Consider the following 27745-nt stretch of genomic DNA (forward strand, 5'->3'; position numbering starts at 1 on the left):
TCACTATTTGTTTTGTTTTGTGTACTGGTTCACCAAGAAGGTAGTCCAGAGTCCAAGTTCAGTAGATGGGATTGTCGGGATAAAGCGGCGCCGATATGGAATCGCATGAAAAGAACAAACATGGCGCATTAACGTTAAACACTCTTTCTGTAAAAAAAAAGAGACGTGAAGAGAGCAGGAAGTACGGCGAGGCAGATTGGGAGAGCAGCCTGAGAGGGAGATGAGGAGATAAGCGGCATGCAGGGAAGTACGGAAAAGAGAGGGATAAACAAAATAAGAGAGGAGGAGAGCGAGAGAGAGAGTCTCAATACGATAAAATGAATGCCAGGGAGAAACAGTTCAGACCCACCAGATGGTTTCTATAGCAACCACATCCCCAGTCTCTCGCTCTCTCCTTTTCTGCCTAGTTGCTCCGTTGCTGCTTCACGTCCGTGCTGGGAAAGCAACGGCTGAGATATACGTACGTCGCTTCGTTTGGTGCAGTGTTATTTGAAAAACCTAACGACACGACTAGTCTCGTGTACATTTATGAGTATCATCACGTTCCTGGTTTACAGCGTTGTACACGGGCACTGCATCATTTAACACAACATATTCCCTTAAACAAGGCGTCCAAAATATAATAGAAGCAGCTAAATATTATTGGGGTCTGGGGGTCATGGGGAGTTCAATGGAATGGCACCAATTAGAGAGACATGCACTATAATGACTATAATGTTTTTGCACCCCATCAATTTAATAGAAACACGGTAATCTACTAGTAATACTAAGTATGACAGGGAGGTGTTTTGCATAGTGTGCGTTACTGTAGAGATACAGTACACGCTTTAGGTATCATGTGTATTCATTTAGCAACATGCGGATAAAACGTATTGACAAAGTATTATGAAGCCGGCATCAAACAGGCACACTAGTGGGGAATATCCAAAGTGGAATAGAACTCCTGCTTCCCCCGAGCTAATCTCATGCTGGAAGATCATTTTCAAAACAAAATGCTGCACTATTTCTTTATGGCAGAGTGGGTCTCAACAGAGCCCCCGGGGGCAGGATGGCATGTAACTGTGTACGCGTGCCTTGTGAATAAAAGATGTTGACCCAGATGGAAATACGCCATTGGTCATTTCATTTGTCCTACATGTGTGACTGGCCTGGGCCCAAAATCAAAACATGACGGAGAGTTCAGCTGATTAGCGCTGGGAGATACATAACGACTACATGTAAACATCTTTTTTTGCTAATTGGCAAGACAGCAAGTAGGAAATACAACGAAGACTGAATACTTTATAGCACATACGTGTCCACCTTCTCTGATTGTTTACATACTTCCTGTATACGTACTTTATCCTACATACCGGTTTTCCCTGTGAAAGGTTTGGATAATGGAGGAGACTATAGAAGCACATTAGCCTGCACTCGGCCTGTGCCGATACTACGAGCCCACGCATCCTTACTCCTCCTCTTCCTCTTCCTTGTTCATTAGCTCGTCCGGGTGTCTCCATGATGAAAGACTGTACTGGTCCTTTACAGGCTCTATACAGTAGAACCGTACATGTTTGGCAGTATTCACTATAATGGAGAGCAGCTAACGTAGCTAACTGAGTGGTCATCTGATTTGGGTGGAACTCCTTCGTAAATAGTAAACAATTCATGAAATGTTCCAAGAAATTCATATATTGCATCCGTGGTATTACAGCATAAAATCATTTGTTGTGCATGGGATCTGTCCATATTAGCCGAGTGTTGGTAAGAGAAATATTTAGCTTTTCTGACCTAAGATGTTGTTATAATATTATATATTGCACATTTGGAATTGAGCCCTGGAAAAAGTACTGGATGGCTCTGCAAACTCGATTTTACAGAGTTTTTTTTCTAACACTGCTTTCCACTGAGCTGCGCGGTGGTCAAGTGGTTAGCGCGCAGGCCACACAGCTAGGAGACCAGGGTTCGATTCCACCCTCTGTCATTTCTGTGTGGAGTTTGCATGTTCTCCCCCATTCCAAAAACATGCTAGGTTAATTAGCCACTCCAAATTGTCCATAGGTATGAATGTGAGTGTGAATGGTTGTTTGTCTATATGTGCCCTGTGACTAGCACAGCTGGTGTAGGCTCCAGCACCCTCATGACACTCGTGAGTATAAGCGGCAGAAAATGAATGAATTAATTACTGTACTTTTCTTTTACTTACTTGTACTTGTCTATATGTGCCCTGTGATTGGCACAGCTGGGGTAGGCTCCAGCACCCTCATGACACTCGTGAGTATAAGCGGCAGAAAATGAATGAATGAATGAATGCACTTTTCTTTTACTTACTTTTACTTGTTTATATGTGCCCTGTGATTGGCACAGCTGGGGTAGGCTCCAGCACCCTCATGACACTCGTGAGTATAAGCGGCAGAAAATGAATGAATTAATTACTGTACTTTTCTTTTACTTACTTTTACTTGTCTATATGTGCCCTGTGATTGGCACAGCTGGGGTAGGCTCCAGCACCCTCATGACCCTCGTGAGGATAAGGCGGTAGAAAATAAATGAAGGAATGAATGCACTTTTCTTTTACTTACTTTTACTTGTTTATATGTGCCCTGTGATTGGCACAGCTGGGGTAGGCTCCAGCACCCTCATGACACTCGTGAGTATAAGCGGCAGAAAATGAATGAATTAATTACTGTACTTTTCTTTTACTTACTTGTACTTGTCTATATGTGCCCTGTGATTGGCACAGCTGGGGTAGGCTCCAGCACCCTCATGACACTCGTGAGTATAAGCGGCAGAAAATGAATGAATTAATTACTGTACTTTTCTTTTACTTACTTTTACTTGTCTATATGTGCCCTGTGATTGGCACAGCTGGGGTAGGCTCCAGCACCCTCATGACCCTCGTGAGGATAAGGCGATAGAAAATAAATGAATGAATGAATGTACTTTTCTTTTACTTACTTTTACTTGTTTATATGTGCCCTGTGATTGGCACAGCTGGTGTAGGCTCCAGCACCCTCATGACCCTCGTGAGGATAAGGTGATAGAAAATAAATGAATGAATGAATGCACTTTTCTTTTACTTACTTTTACTTGTCTATATGTGCCCTGTGATTAGCACAGCTGGGGTAGGCTCCAGCACCCTCGTGACCCTCGTGGGGATAAGCGGTAGAAACTGAATGAATGAATGACGTTCCACTGATGTGCGATTCGGACTTCCTTAGATAGGCTCCAGACGCAGATATAGTAAGGAAGTCTGGAAGTCCTCGGGAGCGCTTGGGTGTGTGGCCTTTCAAAGCGGAGTGGGCATGCCTGGAGTTGGGCCGTGGGGGGAATAAATTCAATGGACCGTTTGGGTGGGAAGCAGCAAATCGATGGAAACGCTACAGAAAGAGGTGCAGAATCCGGAAGATCTAGAAAGCTCTTGGTGCAGGGTCGACCCACAGTGAGTGTTTTTAGCATTTGCTTCCAAAATCTCTGAAGTTTCCAACATCAGTTTCAGAAGTAAGCTTAAAACTTGTGTTAGTTTTTATAAATGTAGTTAAACTTTGTGTTTAATTGTTGCTGAGCAACAATTAAACAGGAGAAGCCAGAGATCAAACATCCAGCTAAGCGTGCTAGATGGTCTCCTAAGCCACCGTCACCTGTGGACATTTATTATACATGCGTTCCCAAAGACATAAAATATAAGAAGCATTTTAGCTGCTGCGTCGGAGGCATTACACAATCCACAAATCCACGGTGGATCCATGCCACATGTCACCAGTGGATCATGAGGGACCAACCATAGTCCATATCTCTCAGGGTCTTTGAGCATGGATGAGCTGAGGGTGTTTTGTATCAACATTGTACTGAGCTCCTCTACATTATTCATATGCAATTTGACTGCCTGGCATCAATAAATTATTAAGGAATTGAAAATTGTTCAGCCGCCGCTCGACAGCCTCGGAGCTCTTTGGCGCTGATAAGATGAATGAGCACGGCCGATTGGTGATCATCAATGGGAGTCCACTCCAAACGGCGCTGAGCAAATGGAAAGTCCGCCTCCTCCTGCTTGGAAATTCCTGAAAAGGGGCTCGAGGCTGTTTTGCCCCGACTGCGTGTTACGCAACAATACAGCTGTTTCATCAGTGAATTGGTTGGCTTCGGCGAGAGAAAGGAAGGATCCAGATGCTCGTCCTATGGACGACCTTGGGATACATGCCCCCACTTTCCCAATGCACAGCACCTACTTGGCTCAGAACGACTCTACTCGATATAGGGTGTTTCGCTCTCCAGATCTAGATCTGCTGATGCGGCAAAAATATGATGCTGGAGTGATACGGTCCACAGTCTCTTTTTCTGCCCTCAGTCTCCTCTTGGATATGAATTCATCTCCTTACACTGTCCAACTTTTTGAGAAGTTTATGTGCATTGCAGGAGATCGGGAAGACCTGGGTTCGATTCTCTGCTTTGCATGTTCTCCCCGTGAGTGCGTGGGTGGGTTTTCTCCAGGTACTATGGTTCTCCGGTTCCCCAGTTCTCCGGTTCTCCGGTTCTCCAGTTCTCCGGTTCTCCGGTTCTCCGGGTTCTCCACATTCCAAAAACATGCTAGGTTAATTGGCGACTCCAATTTGTCCATAGGTATGAATGTGAGTTACCCCGCCTCTCGTCTGTAATCAGCTGGGATAGGCTCCAGCATACTCCGCAACCCTAGTGAGGATAAGCGGCATAGAAAATGTATGGATTAATCTTAGAGGTTGACTCAGTCTTATTGAGTATTTTTTGTTAATTTTTGTGTTTATGCATATTTACTCACAATCAATACCAAAATAACTTGATTCTATCGGAATAAAGTCTAAATCAGGGGTCTCAAACTCAATTTACTTGGGGGCCACTGGAGCTAGGGTCTGGGCGAGGCTGGGCCGCATCAGGTTTTCCAAAAAAAACAAAAAAAAACGCATTTATTAAAAACAGAAAAATGAATAAACTTTGCTTTGGTTTCGATTTTCTACAATAAAAGCTCTGATAAAACATTCCACTGTTCTCAAATATCTTCATTTTTATTTTTCTACACAAAATAAGATGAAAAACAAATAAACAAATCAATAATAAAGAAAATCAGTAATAAAAAAATACTAGAGAGCTAAACTAGAGAGCTAGCGACCTAAACGGTAGCCTTCAAGTTATTTCCTTTTAACTTAAATAGCCAAAAACTTACCACTTCCACACGGATAGGGAGGATAACTATGAACAGTTATTTAACCTTTAACATGAACATGAACATTAAAAAGCATTATGGAGCGTGATGCTTGATCAGACCGCCTGTGTTTTTCATAAATGAATAAATCAATACACTAATAACGTCATGCCATTGACTGAATATGTTAACCTTTAATATTTGGTTCCAGATATAAACCTGTAATAGAAAAGCAGGGCGGAGACGCTGCATGGCCGCTTCATCCCCATTGAAATTCCAATGTGATGTCCACTCTGCACCAGCAGCCCCTGTGGCTACAAGCCTCAGGAATACCAACCAGCTTGCACTCATGCAATCTCACGCTCCGACTCTACCGACTCTCTCCGACGCTTGCACTTACTCACAACACAACTGACGCACAAAGTGCCGAAAGTAGCGACTGAGACCTCACAAATCCAAACATGGAATACGTTCAGGCACTTATTTGATGACCTGTGACCTCTTCTTATCATTCAAAATAATCAAGTTGAAAACGTCCATGTTGGTTTTATACAGTTTATGTTCAACCAAAGTAAGCTATTACTATTCTATCTATGGCAGGGGTCTCAAACACACGGCCCGTGGGCCAAATGTGGCCCGCAGGACACTAGTTTGAGGCCCCCGCCTTGATATGAAAGATTAATGTTTGGTATGGATGCTGTATGGTATCATGTACCCAGAAAAAAGTATTAAGTTTGATTCATGTTCATGTTAAAGGTTAAATAACTGTTAATAGTTATCCTCCCTATCCGTGTGGAAGTGGTAAAGTTTTTGGCTATTTAAGTTGAAAGGAAATAACTTGGAGGCTACCGTTTCGGTCGCTAGCTCTCTAGTTTGCGAGTTAGCATGTGTCTCAAGACCCTGCAGTTGCGCAATATGTTGTAAATAAAAAGAGTATAAATGTGACTATAGTCGTGTTTTGTCATGTCTACAGGGCTCTAATAATGCTTTGTTCATTTTAATCTGAAAAAAATCATTTGTCTACCCACCAACTATATGTGGTTTCTTAAGTTTTTATTATTTGCCCTTTTATTATTATTATTATATTTATTTATTATGGATTGATTGATTTTCTTTATTCTTGATCTTATTTTGTGTAGAAAAATAAAAAGTAAGATATTTGAGAACAGTGGAATGTTTTATCAGAGCTTTTCTTGTAGAAAATCGGAACCAAAGCAAAGTTTATTCATTTTTTTGTTTTTAATAAATGCGTTTTTTTTGGTTTTTTTTTTGAAAACCTGATGCGGCCCAGCCTTACCTAGACCCTAGCTCCAGTGGCCCCCGAGTAAATTGACTTTGCGACCCCTGATCTATGGTATCTATGGACAAACTGAATAATAATAGTATAAAACTAATATCAATATTTGCGGATTGAACTGTATTGTCTGTATGATTCCAACCGTATTTAACATTTTCTTAAGCATAAATTCCTGCCTTTACACAATTTCTACTCAAATACAGGAAAGAAACCACCTGTCATTACGGCTTAGTGCACAAGACCCCCCTATCGTCCGAGGCTCCATGAGTGCTGCTGGCCCCGGGGAGCTTCACGTTATTGAAGGAAACACTAATTTCAACTTGTAGTGTGACATTTTCAAAATAATGGCTGTGTGATTAGTAATTTTCAGAAAAGTATAAAAAGTATAGTGCAACTCGGCCTCTTGTGGACCCCCCAGGGGGGGTCTGCCCCACTATTTGAGGAGGAATGGTGCATACTGCAGCTTCCCCCCATTCACATTTAAATGCACATCAGCTCCAACTGCAAACCAAAGACATGACATGATCATGAAATGAAAAGATGCAAAGTAAATAGTGGACGTTACATAACTGCGTTGGCAGAAACTCAAGGTTTCTCCATTCTTCCTGCTTCCACATCTCCATCTTATCTCTCGTGCTCTTCAGCTTCAAGTGGCCTATCACCCCGAAAATAGACAACCACCACAAGAGAGCACTCAAGTGCTACAGTATGTATCCATCATGGCATAAGATGGCTTTTACATCACATTAGTTTTTTCTTCAATGTGTATATGCATCTATGTATTTGAAGAATGTGCATTTGCAATATTTTTAAATAACACACATTCATCCTCATTGGAGCCTAAAATATACATAAGGAAGTTGAATGGGTTTATTTTTAAATTGCAGCTATCACTTATATACAAGCCATGCTAAATAAAAAACATATACGCTCCCTAAAGTGAGTCCTCATGTGGCAACCCAAGGTCCTTCCGTCTTTTCCAAATTCTCCGGAGACTTCAAATCTTACTTTTACTCTTTCAGTTGCCATGGATACCTCCGGCAAGGCCTCTGATTGGACGCCGCCACAAACTCTCTTTCAAGCCTTTGACAAGCTTGTCTCCAAAACTGATGATGATGCATTCTCACTCACATGTGGTCAGGCGCCCGCTAACTTATGCTAACCACGTAGGATAGGATTGCGGCTCAAGGAGCAGTGTGTCTTGGACGCCGTTTTGCAGAACTGATCAATGTGCGATATTCTGCAGCATAATCCAAAACCACTGTCATCATCTGTGTCAGCTACCTGAGTGGAACTGTGGAAGTGTGGAAATCAAGTCTGCATTCAGTTAATGAGTAGACAGTCACAGCACTCTGGCTGCAGAGGTGACCTCTGTGTTCCTTAAGTGATGGTCACTTCCAACACACACACACAGTACCAGGAACCGGAGAGAGTATATGGTTTGGAACAGTATAGTTTATTTGTTTCACACATATTTTTTGTGTTTATATTTTGTAATTAAAAGCTTTGTTCAGTTCCTGTATTTAGGTGTCACAATTTTCTAATAGGGAGAGAAAATAATACAGAATGTGTATAGCCATCGATTACCCTAATGTAAAGCAACAAAAAGGGGAAATTGTTGAAAGATTAAAAAAAAGAAAATAAATAATATATAATAAATAAACAATACGAATAAGTATTTCAACTACTAGAAAATGTATTCTACGTGCTACGTGCTGTCTGTGGTGGGAACTTTATTAAGCCGAGGAACTAGCCTGGCGTGCATTAGGATTCTACTCGGTCGACTAATTGGTTGCACAAGGCTCCCAATCGCACGCTTGTGATGGGAATTTCGGCTCTTTTCAGAGAGCCGTTTTTTGGCACGTTCCCTAAAAAGAGTCATGCTCCCAAATGGCTCCTCTGAGTTTTTGTTGCTGAAATTGAAATTTCTAATATAAAATAATTAAATAATTATATTGAATGTGTGTTAATTATATGGCTTTATTTATATGTTCAACATGAATTAATATTCTTCCAAAAACAAATTATAATAACAACGACCCAACCCAAAAATGGTCCAATCTCTGATTATATATTGTTTGTACAGTTTGTTTTTATATTTTACATTTTAAACAGTGTGTAACTCGACCTTCTGCTCAGTGTCGCCACATCCGGCACCACCGATTTGATCAAAGACGTGCGCCTTTCACAGAAAAACAGCCCAATGCCGTCACAGGGCCGGTCTCTGTCGTATTCTTCAAGGAACAGACTGTAGGCGCCACATCGTTCACGAAAGGTCCATCAGTAGTATCCACACGCCATTGTGAAGAACACTTCACATTGCTATCTTTTGTATTGTTTCTTGGAGACAGTTTTCACATTTGAGTTTTTTAAAACAATAATACGAACAGAAGAGATAATGGCTTCAGACTCCTGGGCCCAGGCAGTGGACGAGCAAGAGGCTGCGGCGGAATCGGTAAATATGCTAGTTAGCCTTATGCTAGCCTTGAGACGTGTTGTGGTCTCGGGCCTAGCCTTGATAAATCAATGTTGCTTACATTTTATTTGTCACGTTTAGAGAGTGGATACACTGTTCCTCTAGATATCCGCATTCACTGGAAAGTTTGAATACAGCCTGCACCGAATTCGCTTGTAAAGACAGGATGCGTACCAAGCGCCTTGCTAGCTTAGCAATGTGAGCTTTCGCGGTAATTGATTGGGGCAGCTTTAGCTGGCCGGCAAGTGATGATGCAAGAGGCTCCAAAATAGCTAAGCTGAATAAGTCAACGTTCTGGTTGCTGCTTAGTTTGTGCTTGTCAAGTGTTACGTGTCAAGCATTTGTTTGTGTTCGTCAGGACTTTAAAAACTTAATTGTGTTGCTACAGCACATGTGTACATTTTCTCATCCGGTTTTTCTTTGCAGATGGGCAACCTTCAATTAAAAGAGAAGCCTGGGGAAAACGGTATGTGCAGTTGGCAAAGCTGCTGAGACACCTCTGCTCACCTTTAACAGGCTTGTGATTATTGTACGGTGGCCGATTGGGGCAAACGAGCAGCAACAATTATCCAAAAACACATCATAATAGAAATTCAATGTGGAAAACATGCAAACTAGAATGCTGCAATCACATGATGCAACAACAATTGCATAAATCAGTGGCTAGTTTGCAATGTTTTACTTTCTATTCAATTTTTTAAATCTTGCACTGCTGATTCGATTGCAGCATTTTCCCACTGCATTTATTTCATTTACTGTTTTGGACGTTACATGTATGGTTGTCATTAAATGTACTACTCTGTCAATGCAGGCACATCTTTACTGTCAGCAGAGAGTGCAGCTGCAAAGTCGGAGGCTGGAGGTGATAAGAAGACTGCAGATGATGATGAAAATGGTGAGCTTACTTGACTGCTGCAACTGTTTTTGTTTTAAACAGTTTTCTTTCGGATTCCCTTGATTTCTTTTGTATGGCCTTCTGAGCCTGGGTATCTCATTTGGAGTATTCGAGAGAGTCGGGGTACACACTGGACTGGTTGCCAGCCAATCACAGGGCACATATAGACAAACAACCATTCACACTCTCATTCATACCTGTGGCCAATTAACCTAGCGTGTTTTTGGAATGGAGGAGAAAACCGGAGTACCCGGAGAAAACCCACGCATGCACGGGTAGAACATGCAAACTCCAATCCACACGGAGATGCCTGAGGGTGGAATCAAACTCGGGTCTCCTAGCTGTGTTAACCACTCGCTCACCGTGCAGCCTCCTCTGGAGTATGAGCTGTTAAATTTGTACATAAAAGTTCCTCAAAGAACAAATCAGGGCCAACAAAGCCATTTACATGGACTGGGCAGTCCAGGGTGTACCCAGACTCTCATTCAAAGTCAGCTGGGATAGGCTCCAGCTTACCCTCGCCACTCTGAGGACAAGTGGCATTGAAGATGCAGCCATAACCCAGCCATAACATAGGGCGGGCAGCAGCTAGATAATAGACAGAAAAGCAATAGCATGGGTTCCATAGTAGCAACATCATCACAGTTGGCATTTTAGAACAACTTCCTAGAATTTACACCCAATTGGCTAATTGGATTGTCTTTTTTGTTTCTGTTTGTTTCCCCAGAGGACAAAGCAGCCCAGTCTTTGTTGAACAAACTGATCCGAAGTAATCTTGTCAACAACACTAATCAAGTAGAAGTCCTTCAAAAGGATCCTAACTCTCCGCTCTTCTCTGTGAAATCATTTGAGGAGTTACGGCTGTAAGTGTATATCTCTTATTTCTCATTGATTGTGATCTGGATGATGTGTAATTAATGAATAATCTGCAATCATATGGATGTTGACTATAATGAGTTGATTCATTTTTCTGTGTGCAGCAAACCGCAGCTCCTTCAAGGAGTCTATGGTATGGGTTTTAACCGGCCATCCAAAATCCAGGAGACCGCCTTACCCATGATGCTAGCTGAACCGTGAGTATTAATATCACGCAAGACTCATGACCTTATTGAGTACGATGAATTCCATATTAATGGAATCGCGGAATTGGCCTATGAAAACAGAATCTGCTGTTCAACACGTAATCTTGTGGAAATTGTGAATGAAATGCTGTTATTGTGGCAGCATGTCGTCACAAGGTTTAGCAGAGCATGCTAGTTGGGCTCTATGAGTTTGTTTTACCACTTTTTCATACAATCAAACCTTTTATGCCCGCTGATGTTGTGCAAGTTCTGAGTGAAGTAAGGAGGGGAGGCATGTTTTATTCTTGAGTCCTTGCATCTCAACACACACAACAATTCCGGCCTTCAAAATAAGAGCGCTGTTCACCACATCCTGGCTAATTGTGTTATTTTGATACAACTTTTTCTTTACCTTTTTGCTTAGTCCACAGAATCTGATTGCCCAGTCCCAGTCAGGAACAGGAAAAACGGCCGCCTTTGTCCTCGCCATGCTCAGCCATGTTAATCCAGACTACAAGTATCCCCAGGTAGGTTTTTTTTTTTTGGTTAACTCTTCTGTGACTTTAATAGATATCTATTTTTCAAGATTAGTCAATGTGTGACCTACTTTTCTGCAAGCGAGTCTTGAGACTTTGACGTTCATTAAACCTTCAAACCCCTTGTTGCATTTCCACCACCAGTGCCTGTGTTTGTCACCCACCTATGAACTGGCCCTTCAGACCGGCAAAGTCATCGAGCAGATGGGCAAACACTATCCGGAGGTGAAGTTAGTCTATGCCATCCGAGGAAATAAACGTAAGCCTTTTTCCCACTCTTGTTTTTCCTCATGTCCTGACATCTTTGGTTGACGCTCGCTTACCTCTTGGAACGTTGCAGTGCAGCGAGGCATGAAGCTGCAGGAACAGATAGTCATTGGCACCCCTGGCACTATGTTGGATTGGTGCAGCAAGTTGAAGTTCATAGATCCCAAGAAGATTCGTGTGTTTGTGCTGGACGAGGCTGACGTCATGATTGCAACGCAGGGTCACAAAGACCACAGCATCCGCATCAAGAGGTGGGAATGCTTTTTTTTTTTTTAATCAGCTCCAAATGGAACCTTTTACGGTCTAGAATGCAAACTAAAAACAATTGAATTTGAAGTGGAAAAAGCCCTTAAAATAAAAGCATGTGACGCTTTTCTGTCCCCTGCCACACAGGATGCTGCCCAATAACTGCCAGATGTTGTTGTTCTCAGCCACATTTGAGGAGACAGTGTGGGACTTCGCCAAGAGCATCGTGCCTGACCCCAACATCATCAAACTGAAGCGAGAGGAAGAGACACTGGATACTATCAAACAGTACTATGTGTTATGCAACAGCAAGGAGGAGAAGTTTGAAGCCCTGTGTAACATCTACGGCGCCATCACCATCGCCCAGGCCATGATCTTCTGTCATGTGAGTGACACGCCAGAACTTTCCAATTCAGACAAGCGGTTTTCCTTGTTTCCGTCCCTCTATTCACACTCATCACAGTCGGGTCTTTTAATTAAACCCAACTTACTGCCTACACTAATATGCATGACTACCTATAGGTCAGATTCATGTATTGGGAATTGACATGATACTTCTTGTCCAAGTACACATTGCTTCTACAGTGAATGACATTGCCAATGCTGAACCATTTAAATGTTTTTTTTTCTTTTTCACTTGCATCAGTTTATATTTTGAAGAACACATTTTTTATTGCACAATTGTCCAAACTGGTTAGCAAAGTGCCAACACTATTTTCTTCTGTGTGATGCAGACAAGGAAGACTGCTGGCTGGCTGGCAGGGGAACTTTCCCGAGAGAACCACCAGGTGGCGCTGCTTAGCGGGGAGATGCAGGTGGAGCAGAGGGCTGCAGTCATTGAACGATTCCGAGATGGAAAGGAGAAGGTCCTTGTTACTACAAATGTCTGCGCTCGAGGTGAAGAATACTCGTACAATTTATTTAAAAAAAAATAATTATAAAACATCGATGGAAAAAATAGATGCATATTTTTAATTTTCACCATTATACTGTTATATTCTTCACTTTCCATGTCGTGCTTTAGGAATCGATGTCGAGCAAGTATCGGTGGTGATCAATTTCGACTTGCCAGTGGACCGAGATGGCAACCCAGACAACGAGACGTATCTGCACAGGATTGGCCGCACGGGCCGATTCGGCAAAAGAGGGCTGGCCATCAACATGGTGGACAGCAGGATGAGTATGAACATCCTCAACAGGATCCAAGAGCATTTTAGTAAGTGTTACCTTCGTTACTTTTAACTGCTTGGAGAGAAAGGAGAGGTCCTGTGGCCAAAGAACAGGGCATACTGTACCCTTGTCACATATATCATGGAATTACTCCCAAGTTCTAACACATCTTCAAGTAACAGAATACAAACATTCACATCGAAGTTAAAGTGGGGGTTAGGTTATACAGGTATAGGACACCATTATGTGTGGAAAAAAAATGTGTCCCCCAAGACAGAAATGCTTTCAGCAATAAAATATAATTCATTTTTAGGATACCTAACATATGTCCAATTGTGCTTGTCTGTTATTGCAGATAAGAAAATTGAGAAGCTAGACACACACGACCTGGATGAAATCGAGAAAATCGCCAGCTAAATAAAACAAGTGGCTGAAGACGGGACTACTTCTGTGCTCTCCAAGGACTGTAACGCTTCTCTATGCTACGTTTTAGGTTTTTAGTGTTGCTTTTTTTTTTTTTTTTTTAAAGCTGTCAGAAAGAAAAAAAAAAACCAAGGACAACTACCAATATTGCACATGTTTACACACACAGGAGACAGGGACTTGAGTGAAACACGTGATTTTGTAAATGAAACATACCCCATTTCACTCTTTTACTTCTTGAAATAAAGCTTTGAGTTGTGATGTTAAAAATGCGACTCATCTTGTACACGTGAAACAGTCGAGATTCCCGACCAGAAAACAAAAAAACAAGGCTGTTGATTCGAACGAGCCAAGTTGAATGTATGGCCGCTTCCACAGCCAGTAAGAAAGGGTGAAGTTGGGTATGCTGTTGCAACATTTTGGATGACGACGGTGATGCTTGAAGGGTCTATGCAAACTCGGTGTATACCTGTACTCACATGACAGAAATGAATTTCAAATTAACCTCAACTTTAGCTTTCAGGGTGCTTAGCCAAATGCCAAAATGGCTGCCGGAAGAGATACCACATAACTCCGCATCAACGGCACGTCTGCCTCCTTCATTTATTTATAGTGTTTTAAAACAATTTGGGATGCGCGGCGGTAGCTTTTAGACTTCATCTTTTTTTAAACATTTGCCACATAATGCTTTGATTCCTTCCGAATTTGGACCTGATTTTTTTTTCCCTATTGTTTGAGTCTCAATCAGGGTCGGACTTGAGCTGTGGTTTGTTCTCATTCATGCAGACTGCACACTTAATGGTTGTGAGTGAGATAAATACACAAAGCCTTCCTCAAGTGCATTATATATACACATATGATTTTGTTATTGATAATCCAAAAATATTGGGCTTAACGTGCTGAGTAAGACTTGATATTTTTCCGTATTGAATCCTCTTAAACCAAATGCTGAATTGACTTGAGGACCTACGCCAATCATCGCTGTGTTGCTACAACACGGCTGCGTGATAGACGTGTACTTGTGTACGCATTTAAAATCGTAGGGTCAAATAAATAACACGACTGATTTATTGATAGGGTCACTTCTGAGAAGTGCAAAAAAAAAACATTCCTCATGAGATTCAACTTTGATGGACAGCAATTCTAAAGAAAACATTGACTGTGTGTATTATGTGGGTGACTATTTTAATTTGTTCTCCTGGAACGTCAAAAAAAACCCTCATCCGACCCCCATCGGCACTGACACAACTGCCAGTGGTGGTACACTTTTATTCTATGGACTGTTTACGGACAGCGCGCAGGAAGTAGATGCAGCCAAATTGGGAGGCGAGCTAGAGCGATATGGATTATCTATGGAAAACCTTTTTAGGCCTGCTGTTTTTATTTGGATGTACACGTAGAGCGAGCATGTGCGCCTGTGCACTTTCTCCACGGGACACCACTCACTGTTGGACAGCAGTTTGTGCTAGCTAGTGTTAACACTCCACATGTTGTAAACCTTGTTTTGATATTAGGAGAGACTCAAATCCGGGGTTAGGCTTAACGTGTCCTGTTTGAAACAAGGTAGGCTCCGAGTGGGTTTTGTCAATGGCCGACTTGTAGCTTGGCTGCATTCATGGACAAGTCATGTATGCTTCAGTATGAATTAAAAACATGTAAATGTTCATCTCTTGCCATCGTCCTTTTTACTTGTGTGAGTCGGAAGGAATTCGGTATGAACCAACAAAGGTTTCAAATGTAAACATGATTTATACACTTGAGTAGATGAGTTGTGTTACTCGTCGACTCCAATGGAAGGTGCGGATGCTGACGTTTGTGGTGACAGGAGGAGATCTGATGGAACAAACGGAGTGTCAGTGACTTTAAGGGGGACGCTTGCATGTACGCTATTGGACTAAAGAATTATGTACTACTTGTACAACCTCATACAATCCCAATAGTTCTGCCTTTAATAATGACTATGTACTAGTTGTGTGTAAAATATGACACTAGACCTGGGACGATAATTAATTAATCACACAATAAATTAACTCTAATTTTGTTGTCTGTTTTCCTCGTCTCTCGCCTCCGATCAGGCAGGAATAAAGCTTAAGCTGCATCTTAGCACGTTTGTTCCATAGAACAACAGCATGAATGGAGAGAGTCATACGGTCTCTTTGTCTCAGTGGGTGGAGGCGGGGCTGCTAGCATGCACACAGAGTGTTGCATATATTTTTATTTTTTAATTTTTTATTGTACTCAAATCTTGTGTCTTTCTCATGACACCCCTAGTATTTACTGTACAATATTTTTATTATATTGACCCTCTAAATGCCCCTTTGACTGAGTGATGTCACTGATTTTTGGGGGCTGTAAGTCAAAGATCAGGCTTAACTATAGATGATATTAGCCGTAAAATTTAGTTTGATGCCTAGTTATTTTTTTTTGCAGGGTCCGATTCAAAATGTCCAACCTTTCGAGTCCCTCAAGGACAAAAAGTCCCATGGACTTCTATTAGAAACATGCATTTTCTAATTTAATTTTGTTTAAAATGAGTCCAATTTGTCATAGTTACAGTTCAGAAGTGTTACCTATCGGACTTTGGGTGAGTTGTAGGGGGGGTGGGGGGCTTTGAACCATTGGTGCTCAGTCATATCTGCAGAAATTTACACTAGACTAGAGTTGTCGGTAGTTGTATGGGCGCCCCCCCGCTATTTTTAATTTATTATAGCAATTTCATAGGGAATAAGATCTTATAATCTGATGCCAAAGGAGCCATAATGTCACCAGTACCTCATGGAACGCCAATGATCAGCAAAAAAACATGAAAACATAGCATAACACGTATAGCCACTCGCTTACCCGACTCGTTGTAGTTCACCCTGGTGAGGAAGAGGCCCCGGGCCGGAGCGGTCATGGTCGAAGGGTAGGCCAACGAGTCGCGAGCCTCCATAATCTCTCTCAGTTTGGTAAGCGTGATCCTCCCCTGTCCCACGGCCACCAGAGCCCCTGTCATTCGGCGCACCTACAACGACCACGTGGCGTTTATTGTAATTATTATTACAATGGGGGATAGTATGAAATCAATGTTATTGTTTCCTGACGCATTTGCAACAACAGAAGGTCTTTGAACATACCTGCCTATATAGGAAAGATTTGCTTTGGAAGGTCAGCTCCCACAATGGAACGTCTCTGCAAGAAACAATATGGATGCATATAAAAATACAACATTGAGTACACCTGTTTACACAATGCAATGAAAATCAGCCTTTACTAGGATAGTAATGAAGTATTCGTTAAACAATATCAGTGGTTACCGCAGGGCTGCAATCTATTTGTGGCAGCGGTGAGTTCAAGGGGGTATAATTGGCCATGATGCAAAACGTGAATGAGGCACATTAACTCAACTCAGAGGTGATGATGCCACTCCACAATAGAAAAGATTATGTTTGGGGCAATTTTATGTTGGTGTTTATACAAAAAAAATATTTTCATGTAAAACAACCATTTTTTGTGTTATTTTGTGGCGTCATTGTTTAGACATTTGGTCCCATATTCGTTCAAATGTCACGCTTAGTACGCCACTGCGGCTTAGACCCAACTGGATTATTTGACATGCATATAGGAAAAGTTGGCATCTGCGACTGCCGCCTGTCTTTGGCAATTTTATGCCTCATTCCAAAACTGACTTTTAGATTTTTTTTTTTGGGATGGGGCAAGCGAAGATTAAGGTCAAATGCAAATTTAGTAATTCTATGTGACATAGAGTATATTGATAGCAGCTCATGTACACTGAAGCATCTCCCATGTTTTCTTTTTACATCTTAATTTCAATATCTGCACGTGTTTTGCTATGCTAACAATTCAGTCCCAATCCCAATAATAGAATCCATGAACCAAAAGGTATCAATCATCCACACACAGGCACACAGAATGTCTGTCAGGAAAGGCAACCTCGACAAACCGCAACCTCTGTTTCAGGATCAAAAATTTAAATCACCCTTTAGCTTTTCAATAATTCACCGCTCACTTTCTTCTTTTACCGCCGTAACTCAGAATAGTGACCCTCATGAAAAAAACAATGGCAGCTTAAACGCCAAGGCAGCCATGAAATAGGCTCGGCCCGAGCAGTCATTCCACTGAAAAGAGTCAAATACATGTTATGGCGGACCAGCCTCCATTTGATCATATTGTCAGCTATAATTTCAAGGTAAATAATATCTAGCAAAGTGGTATTTAACCCCCTTGAATGTGTAATCCCTGTCTCCCCCCCTGAGCCGCCCTTCCCCACATCCATGTGGTAGATTACGGTATTTGGAATGCTTATTGATGAAAGCGTTAACCTACATGCCATACAATCACATCAGTAGTGTACATCCATTAGTTTGGTGAATGTGCAATACAGACGTCAACAGTGGAAGTGTAAAAAATTCAACAGATCTTCAGCTCAAATTGCTTTAAGATTGAGAAATAATATATAGGAATAGATTCCTAAGGCCTGAACAGCATGCACACTCTCCGCTTTTTATTCCAGCAGTCGTTATATCAATCATTAGATTGATTCCTATGAGTTAAGTAAGAAAAAAAAAAACATCCGTCAGACAGACGCAATTAGTGGCGTGCGTAGTTCAACATGTCCTACCTGTGGAAGTGCTCGCATATGAATGCCCTCCGGGGTTCGATCCTGACCGCATCCAGCGTTTTTACAGGACTTTTAAAAGCGACGTCAGAGTTGATCGCCCGGAAGCTGCTGAAGTCGTGAGTCCCGACAAACGTGGCGGCCGCCTCGCTCATGGCGCCGACGTCAAGCTCTCTGATGCCACACACAAAAAAAGACGTTCATAACGGTCCAGTACTTGTTGTACCATGGTCACATGTCCAATCAAGTGCGGTTCCATCATATGTAATCAATAATGGTAATGGTAATGGTAATGGTAATGGTTTTATTTCATTTGAACATGCATCAGATTCCAATTGAGTGCATCATAATCAGTTCCCAGTTCCACATGTCCAAAAGGAGTAGGAAGAAGCAAAGCTTATTAAATCCTACCCCTCCATCTGGTACTTTTACAATCAGTAACTGTTACATTTGTTCACTTCCTGCTTTCCTAATATAGTTATTTTTTTTAATTTTAATTTTTTTTTAAATTTTTGTCACGTACCAAAGTACTCGGTGATATGAGCATCCAATGCCATAATGGGTACCATAGTAAGTGTCAATATAGTGATATATATAGCACATCATGACTGGTTCAAGACTCTTCATCCTGTATAATCAGAATCATTATTATCATTGTATTGCACACAATGAAATTTGAGTGCAACTCCACGGTACATTTTGTAGAAAGTAAAAAAATTTAAAATAAAATAAGGAATAAGAATATAATATCAAAAGTGGCAGGTGCTGTCCAGAATAAATGTAAATATACGTACATCAAAAACAATAACCTATCCAGTAACCAAAAATGTGGAACTGCAGTAACCAAAGTGTAGTATTGCACATATTGTACCTAAATTCCACTTGAATGAATGAATCTATTACACATAAATACAATACAACGATAACATGTAAATAATACTTGATTTAGATTTAGATTTACAGATTTAGGTCTAAATTTACACCCATGGAGACGTACCATGACGGTACGGGACATATAAACTCCACACGGAGAGGTCCAGATTCAAACCCAAACATCTTGGCTGTGCAGTCAAATCTGAATGATAGATATGACATATTTTATCTTGAAGCTTTCATGCAGTGAAATACTACTTCACCGTGTTTAGTTCAGGACTCTGGACTTAGGGAGATGACTTACTTTCATCTACTGTATATAGTGCACTAAACACTAGTAGTAACTACTAGTAAAATACCTGCAGTTGGATTTGACTGTAGAGTTTCCACTGCAGCAAGTCTAGCACCCAAGAGTGTCCATGTTCCGGCACTCACAGTGGAATAATTCATTGGTTAACTGGAACGTACTTCTGAGACACAACGCCACGTGACAAAGTAAAGCATGTCGATTAAGCGAGGGAGGGATGGAGGGAGGGAGGAAGTGCCGACGTCTGCTTTCCCGGCGAATGTCAAGTCTAAAATATGATCTGATAGAAAGAGAGAGAGCGCAAAGAAGAATGTAGGGGGGTGTCGCAGTAATTAAAAGCATGACATGTTCATTTAAAATTGGTAACATAAGATGATGAATGCAGACAGTGGAGAGCTCACTTAATGTATTATTCTCATTCTCAATAGCATTCATCTTTATTTTTGATATAGACACCAGAGATAGAACTATCAGCTGTAGGATGCGGGACCCTTTTTTTGACATTTAGAGGGCAGCATTAATGATGACGGAAATGCACAGATTCTAATGTGACTCATTCATTCATTCATTTACCGCTTATCCTCACCAGGGTCACGGGCGTGCTGGAGCCTATCCCAGCTGTCTTTGGGCGAGAGGCGGGGTCCACCCTGGACTGGTGGCCAGCCAATCCCAGGGCACATATAGACAAACAACCATTCACACTCACATTCATACCTATGGACAATTTGGAGTGGCCAATTAACCTAGCATGTTTTTGGAACGTGGGAGGAAACCGGAGTACCGGAGAAAACCCACGCATGCACGGGGAGAACATGCAAACCCGAGGGGGGAATCAAACACATGTCTCCTAGCTGTGTGGCCTAATACTAACCACTTGCAGCCTAATGTGACTCAGAGCTCATTAGCACGGAATCGTTAATAAGTTTCCAATGAATCACCGATTGATCGACCCGTTTCAGGTTGCCACCATTTTGTTAACAAACCCAAAACAAAGGTCATGTGATGATTGGTTGCTATGCTGATTGCTGGATTGTTTGTTAAAGTAAAGGAGAAGAAGAGAAGAAAAAAGTCGTCTTTTGTCATTTCCTAGCTACTTCCTGGTTCGGGGTGAATGGTGTAATTTGACTGGATCATACTATTTTTGATTCTGGGGCAGGGGGGACCACGCTATCATGGCTTAAACTGCTAAAATAAAAAAATGGCAGCGTGTTGGAGGGCTACACCGAGTGTTTTGATGGGAACTATTTTGGCGGGTCATTCCATCGCGACTTGTCTGTTCGTAATTTAGCATGTGGTGCAGAAGGAATGGGCTCATTGCGATTGAAATGGTGGGAAAAAAATGTGTCGTTTCAAACGCAACCATACCGAACAATAGCTCTCAACTGCGCTTTCTTAACATGTGTCACCTGCGTTGAGAATATTTCTTGATGACGATGGAGGAGCAGATGAAAGCGAGGCAGGCGGGGATGCTCATGGGTGGAAGGCTAAGGCGGATGCTGAAACTGTGAGAAAGAATAATGATGCAAATATGCCAGCCAGAGGAAAGAGGGGAAGGCCGAGCAGGAAAGAGAGAGAGAGAGAGAGTGTGGGTGTTGCTCTGCATGCATATGAGCCCGCAGCTTATCTTGGCCTACTTTTCCCCGCTCCCTAAAAAAAAAATAAGAGGACAAATGCTCCTACAGTATGTGCTCCCTGAAATGTGTTTCTTCACGCTCCTCCTTCCAATCATGGCCAAGAGAACATCATGTAAGCAGCACTAAGTCTGGCCAATAAGTCCATCTCTTTTCCTTTTCTATTGTTCCCTTCGACTCTTGCTGTCCTTTGTTTGTGTTTGGAGTGTCAGCTCAGATAAAACGTCGAACTTGACTGGCCCTAATTTGCAGTTACGACTGGGCACATGTGGATTATTCATGTGTCTAACATTCTATTGTTTCTGCAAGGCTTGTTGGGAATGTATCAAGGGGGGGGGGGGGCTGTGTGTGTGATAAATTGAGCTCAGACTTTCAGCTCAGTTTCTGTATGAAAGGGAATCAAAAACATCACACACACACACACACAATGTTCAGTATGTATGCTAACTCACGTGTGGCGGAGATTCCAGCACATGTCGCGTTCCACAAGGGGAAGATGAGAACCCAGGGCGATGCGGTAGACATAAGTCCGGGACAGTGCACAGTAACGGGCGTGAAAATCATCTGGCACTCGATAGGCACGGGTGACACTGGCAGGGGGGGGAACACATTTTAGAGTCAGTACTTGTACATACACTGGAATACAAATATAAACATTTAATCAGAATTGATATGATAACCTAAGGTGGGGGGCGGTGGTTAGCGCGCAGACCTCACAGCTTGGAGACCAGGGTTCAATTCCCCCCTCGGCCATCTCTGTGTGGAGTTTGCATGTTCTCCCCCGTGCATGCGTGGGTTTTCTCCGGGTACTCCGGTTTCCTCCCACATTCCAAAAACATGCTAGGTTAGGTAGAAAATGAATGAATGAACCTAAGGTGGTCCTTAAAGTACATTCATTCATTTTCTACCGCTTATCCTCACAAGGGTTGCAGGCGTGCTGGAGCCTATCCCAGCTGTCTTAGGGCCAGAGGCGGGGTCCACCCTGGACTGGTGGCCAGCCAATCACAGAGCACATATAGACAAACAACCATTCACACTCACATTCATACCTATGGACAATTTGGAGTGGCCAATTAACCTAGCATGTTTTTGGAATGGGGGAGGAAACCGGAGTACCCGGAGAAAACCCACGCATGCACGGGGAGAACATGCAAACTCCACACAGAGATGGCCGAGGGTGGAATTGAACTCTGGTCTGCGTGCCAACCACTCGTACACCGTGCGGCCCCCTTAAAATCAGCATTGTCTAAACAATACAACTGCAAAGGTAATATGGACGCCAGGCCAGTCATTAGCATGTCAAACACTATGAGCGTGAAGCGGCCTTCATCAGTTCATGCTAAAAGACTAGGTAGGACAACACCAGCATGAGAGCCTGGTGCAAGATTGGCAAGATCCAATCTATTTATCCTCTAAAGGATGTAATGATGTCCATCTAAATGGGATGCTAATGAAGGTGATACCACACGGATGCCCCACTCCATCACTAACGAGCCAACCAATCCTGTCTGGACCTGCCTCCTCGTTTAGAGGATCTTGCGGCAAGCTCTTAGACTAGAGCTGTCCTATCTAGTCTGACTGTGTCCCACCTAGTCTTTGAGCATGAAGTGATGAAGAAGCTACATTGGGAACACCGATCCCTCCTCCTCAGTCTACTGATGTTCTGGCAAACCAGGGAAAACCGGCGGTCCAAATTATATTGTGGCAGGCAGCCAGGCAGATGTAAAGGGAGGTCAAGTCATCCCCGTGGTCGCCCATCCTAAAATATTTCATTCTGAGCCAAAGTCCACCACCACTGAGTTCACCAGAGATCAACATTCTCCTCCTTCACACCACCAGCAAGGCCAGCGCTTCATATTAACTAAAGCATCCATTTTCTCCCCGCTTGTGTTGTGCTCTCATTTTCAACTGGCAGCCATAAAAACAGTGCAGGAGTCTTTGTCTAAAATGCCAACGATGCAGCTTTTACACAAAAGCGCCGCCATTGTCAGAGTGCAAGAAAGCCCAGAGGAGCTAAGCGCTTGCGCTCAAATATTTAGCATCACTTCACGGTGAGAGTCGCTTTGATGTGCCTCCAGCAGGGGAGATGCTGGACAGTTCCCGCGTCTGACATTTAGGCGTCTGTCGCTTTTGATATCAGCTTGAGCCGCGTTAAACAATGAATCTCTCTTTGTGGGGTATTTCCATGTAACTGAATAGGTCATTTCTGCTTTATATTCAAACTCTGCACAATAAATAGAAAAATGCCACACCTTAAAATAAATAAACAACAGGTTGCCACAAATACCTTTACTATGACTGATACTATTATGGATATTTAGACCAGACATGGCGTCTCATATCTGATAAGCATTAGTGTTGTGTTTTATTGTATGATTGGTGTCGCCCCACATGTGCTTGTGTACAGTAAGTGTGTATTCAAGCATGTGTAAGCAGGAGGTGACATGCAGAGAATGATGCTGTTCAACCCTATGCATCATACATGCACATACAGCCCTATTTCTGTACACAGAGATTCATATAGATGTGTGTTGCCAGTGTATGACCAATGGGAGAAACTAGGTTACAACGAATGGGGGGGGGGTCAGGTCACCTATATGTTTTCTAATGGAACCTGCTGCAGTTTTTTATGTTTATCTAGAATTTTTTTGCAGCTCAAGAACCAAATTTGGTTCCTCCTTAGCATTCGAACAAACTAAAATACACTATGTATTGACATAAACAGTATACGCTATAAGTAAACTATTGATATTAAGCTCAACACATATATTTATAAATGAAACAAATTCATCAAAGTTGTGAAAAGCTGCGTTCATCACAAAGTTTAGGTCGTTTCCATTCAGCTAAGCTAGTTCACCGCATATGGGAGCGTTAATGGATACTGCAGAGCAAAAAGCAGAGTGGAGATAATCCTCTCTAACCTTCTCGCTACAGGTTTGAGGATTAGCGGGATGGTGATGGGACGCAGGGAGCTTCCCCCGCTTGTCCTGCCTGCTTCTCTCTTCCGTCTCTTTTCCGATTGGCTCGTTCTGCTTCAGACTCTCAGCTCTCTGTTGGTTCCCAATGTCTGACTTACCTATTTCTACAGTCGCACACATGCCCAGCAATAGTTACCGGTTTGATCCGGTAATAAGACGGCCATGAATATAGGACGAAAAACGATTTTTTTTTAAACTTCAGCCTTTTTGTATTTCCTTTCATTTGTGCATCCTGCCAAAATGGTCTGTTTTCCTTTATTACACCCACTCCGCTGTGATTGGTCACACACCCAAAGTGCTTCCTAACTATGAACCATATAAGGAAGTCCGCCCCTCTGTGATGTCACAAAGGGTCAGTGTTACCACACCTTTTGAAACCGAGCATTTTGAATCATCCAAAACTTCTTTCAGGGCTCACTTCCAAATGCGCAACCTCATTATCTGAAACTTTGGCATGGTTTAAAACCGGAATACAACATTGTAACTACATTTATAGGACAGGAAAATGGAAAAAGCATAATAGGTTCCTTTTAACATGATCTATTATTGCATTTTATTGTATGTTATGGAGGTTCATTTTAAAATGTGAAGCACTTTGACTGGTCAACTTCTGTGACTTACTTTTCTGGTTTGAATATGTCACTTAGTTTTACATTTGGCTATTTTTGTTGGCTCAGATTTCATGAAAAACTTGTAAAGTATACTTTTAAACAGTGCCATTTCCACATAAAATATTGCATACCTCTGTGAAGCACTCTACCAACCCATGAAATGGACCAGCATATAAAAAGATTAGGTATACCTGGTTACCTGGTAGGTATGTACTACTTACCTAATTTGTTCCGTGCGCAGGTGGAAATTGAGAGCCTCAACCAGGATGTCTTCAGTAAACGGCGGCTTGTCGTTTTTGCGTTGAAAATCAAAGTGGGCAGAGTTAGAAAGGGCATGGACGCCCGAATCTGTCCTACTGGAGATGTACAGGGACACTGGGATGACTGGTCTCAGCCTCTTCAGTGCATCCTGTATGCATTGGAGAGAGTAACATGTTGTGGAATTTGGCTGCAAACATTTGTGTCCAAGAACTTTTTCATTGCTCTGTGCTGACCCAGAAACTGTGAGCAAGACTTACACAAATTACACTCAAACCTTAGAACAATTCACATAAATAGTTCTGAAATAAGTAGGATTGTATTGCAGTTTGCATGATTGTTAATAAATGGATGGAGTGTTACCTCTATGTGATCTTGGACCCCTTTTACCCAAGTCTGATGCGGAGGTACTTTGGCTGCACCACTGTGCACAATACAAAAACAGTTTTACTGGAGGTAAGCAGTTTACAAACAGTCATTATGAGGATCAAACTACCTGTATTTAGTTCCAATGTATTGGAAAAAGATGAGATAACGTGCCCGGTTGTACATGATCTCTTTCTATAATTTTTGTACGTGATGCTTCAGTCAGATATAACGATAATAACATTATTGGTAACTAAACCGCTAAAGGTCGTGCCGGTTCCTCGTCTTTTCCGGTTCGTCTTCTTCTTCTTTTTGTGTTGGTACGCTCTCATTTGTAGTCCGGAAGTACGGGCTAAACATGCCGCTAGCGACTCTTGTTATGTTAACATGGCTAGCAGTTAGCATGCTACAAAAAAATTGAGTTAATACTCAGGCATCGTACTGTTCGAGGGCGTTCTTTTACGTCCCCTTTTGATTACGTCATAACGTAGCGCAGTGCTATTGTATGTGAAGGATGTACATTTTGGATGAAGAGATTATTCTATTTCATGTTACATATATGTTATGTTTGAGTTTCCGATCTCGTGCATGCTGTTTCGGTAGCAATGTATTAATTTGTAGCAATATTGAATATAGTACTGAATCTATTTTCAATGTTAGCAGGATATAGTATTAGTAGTAATAGTAAGAGTAAGAATAGTAGCTTAGTATGTAAGGCAAAAGTGACAAATCAACAAAACATTCCCTTGAAGCGCCGAAGAACTGGAGTCTGAGGCGGGGTGTCGAACTTTGGAGAAAACTTTATTCTTCTCACAAACATTAACATTCACTCTTCGCTTACGTGAGACATAACCGTACGCTTCGCAACCACAACAGGAAGACAGAACCCTTCTCCCTCGCGCCCATTACCTCCGGGTGGCAACCACTCCCCTTATCGATCGTTCCGGGGTGAATTATGTATCGGCAACCTAGCACTACACCCTCGTGATTACCCCGTGGAGCAGTTTCTGTAGGTCGTCGCTAGTCGGCGCCCGACTCCCCCCTTCCGTTTACACAGCTACGCCTCTCTGGTAAAGCCCCCCTCCTCCTTACTGGTTGTAGTAATTCAGTCACCGCTCCCTCACTCATCTCGTCTTTCGGCGTCTACTGGGAAGGACTGCCGCGCGTCAGGGCACCCATCCCCTCGGTTAATAGCTTCGACCCGCCGCTGGCAATGACACTGGAACTGTGAGTGGGGAATACACGACAAGACGCAAATATGACGGTGGACTTTGAAGAATGTATCAAGGATTCTCCCCGTTTCAGGTAAACCTGCTGCACTAAACGGCACGCCTTCTTTTCATGATTTTTTTTTTTTGCTCAGGCTTGCATCAACAGGGTGGATAAATGATGCACGATGTGCGAATCAGACATCTTTTTCATTAATTGGGTGCTGTGAGAATGGAAAAAATGCAAAGGATGTGGATTTCAAATGATTACATGTGCCATGTATGTGATTTATAAATGTGTTGGAGGATTAAGGGTTAATGCAGGGTGTTCATTAGTGAATGTGTTGCGTTTAGGGAAGTGTCCCTGTGAGAGAAGAGGGCCTGAAGAGGGCCTGCAGTCCCATAGCATGCATGTTACAGTGGATGTCCTTGCAGATGTGTCCTGGCTGGCCAAGCAAGCAGCAGGGAGGTGACAATGCTCACTGCAGAGACAGAGCATGCATCCTGGGCTCACATCCAGATGTTTCACCCCCCCCCCCTCCCTTGTCTGCCCTCTGGGGGTGGTTTTCTAGCTGCACTCCATCCACGTGCCAGCCAGGGATTCGAGCCCCGAGTATAGTTTCATGGTGTCAGCGTCTGTTGCCAATGTCTTGCTTCTTTTTACTTCGCTTACGCATAAGTCGGACTGTAAACGGATGATGAGTGAGCAAACCAGAAGAGACGAAAGGGACTCTGTGATGGATGGCGAGGACGAAAGGTCACAGGAAAGCGTGTTTGAGCACACCCCCCTGTGACTCTCCAATGCTCTTATAAAGATTCCACACGGAGAAACATGTCATCTTGCTTGGAAAATAATGAGATATAACTTGTAAATAACCGTGGCACGGGACATCGGAACATCGGTTGAAAGTCGGATGTGAATGCCGTCCTTGTCTTCATTCATTCATTTTCTACCGCTTTTTCCTCACGAGGACTGGTGGCCAGCCAATCACAGGGCACATATAGACAAACAACCATTCACACTCACATTCATACCTATGGACAATTTGGAGTGGCTAATTAACCTAGCATGTTTTTGGAATGTGGGAGGAATCCGTAGTACCCGGAGAAAACCCACGGAAAGAACATGCAAACTCCACACAGAGATGGCCGAGGCTGGAATTGAACCCTTGTCTCCTAGCTGTGAGGTCTGCGAGTTGCAGTATTATATTTCACATTATATTTCCTTTTGCCCTCAGTCTCCTCTTGGATAAAATGTCTCATTGTTGCTTGTCTTGTTCTGACTGATATGTTCAACATGCTTTGTGGTTTGTTATTTTGATCCACCTCAAAATGGAGGCCAGTAGAGCAGATCCAAGCCCAGTGGAAA

At 42.5% G+C, this 27745-nt stretch overlaps 3 protein-coding genes across 4 annotated transcripts in view; 2 read left to right on the forward strand and 1 right to left on the reverse strand.

Moving 5' to 3' along the window:
* The first annotated feature begins 8678 nt into the window (after positions 1-8678).
* On the forward strand, positions 8679-15192 carry ddx19b (DEAD-box helicase 19b). The gene is made up of 12 exons (XM_058055897.2): positions 8679-8907; positions 9355-9394; positions 9740-9823; positions 10551-10686; positions 10804-10896; positions 11309-11411; positions 11565-11679; positions 11761-11938; positions 12081-12318; positions 12668-12830; positions 12958-13149; positions 13459-15192. The coding sequence occupies exons 1-12, from the start codon at positions 8851-8853 to the stop codon at positions 13518-13520; spliced, it is 1461 nt and encodes a 486-aa protein (XP_057911880.2). The 5' UTR covers positions 8679-8850; the 3' UTR covers positions 13521-15192.
* A 42-nt stretch (positions 15193-15234) lies between these two features.
* pusl1 (pseudouridine synthase like 1) lies at positions 15235-25941 on the reverse strand. Of its 2 annotated transcripts, XM_058055898.2 has the most exons (8): positions 25299-25941; positions 25166-25226; positions 24766-24953; positions 21408-21545; positions 18148-18318; positions 16643-16697; positions 16368-16530; positions 15235-15359 (listed from the first exon to the last, which is right to left on the reverse strand). In XM_058055898.2, the coding sequence occupies exons 1-8, from the start codon at positions 25352-25354 to the stop codon at positions 15301-15303; spliced, it is 891 nt and encodes a 296-aa protein (XP_057911881.2). In that variant the 5' UTR covers positions 25355-25941; the 3' UTR covers positions 15235-15300. The 2 variants fall into 2 exon arrangements, with proteins under 2 accessions (XP_057911881.2, XP_057911882.2); XM_058055899.2 differs by lacking the exon at positions 21408-21545.
* Positions 25942-26142: 201 nt separating this feature from the next.
* acap3b (ArfGAP with coiled-coil, ankyrin repeat and PH domains 3b) overlaps positions 26143-27745 on the forward strand; it is a 58450-nt gene continuing 56847 nt past the window's right edge. Inside the window, exon 1 of the mRNA XM_058055902.2 lies at positions 26143-26473. Within this exon, the coding sequence (XP_057911885.2) occupies positions 26427-26473 (47 nt within the window). The 5' untranslated portion in view covers positions 26143-26426. The remainder of the gene's footprint in view (positions 26474-27745) is intronic.

This window comes from Doryrhamphus excisus, linkage group LG18 (genome assembly GCF_037039965.1).
Source record: "Doryrhamphus excisus strain RoL-2023G ecotype Guam linkage group LG18, RoL_Dexc_Guam_v1.1, whole genome shotgun sequence".
In the NCBI taxonomy this organism is placed as follows: domain Eukaryota; kingdom Metazoa; phylum Chordata; class Actinopteri; order Syngnathiformes; family Syngnathidae; genus Doryrhamphus; species Doryrhamphus excisus.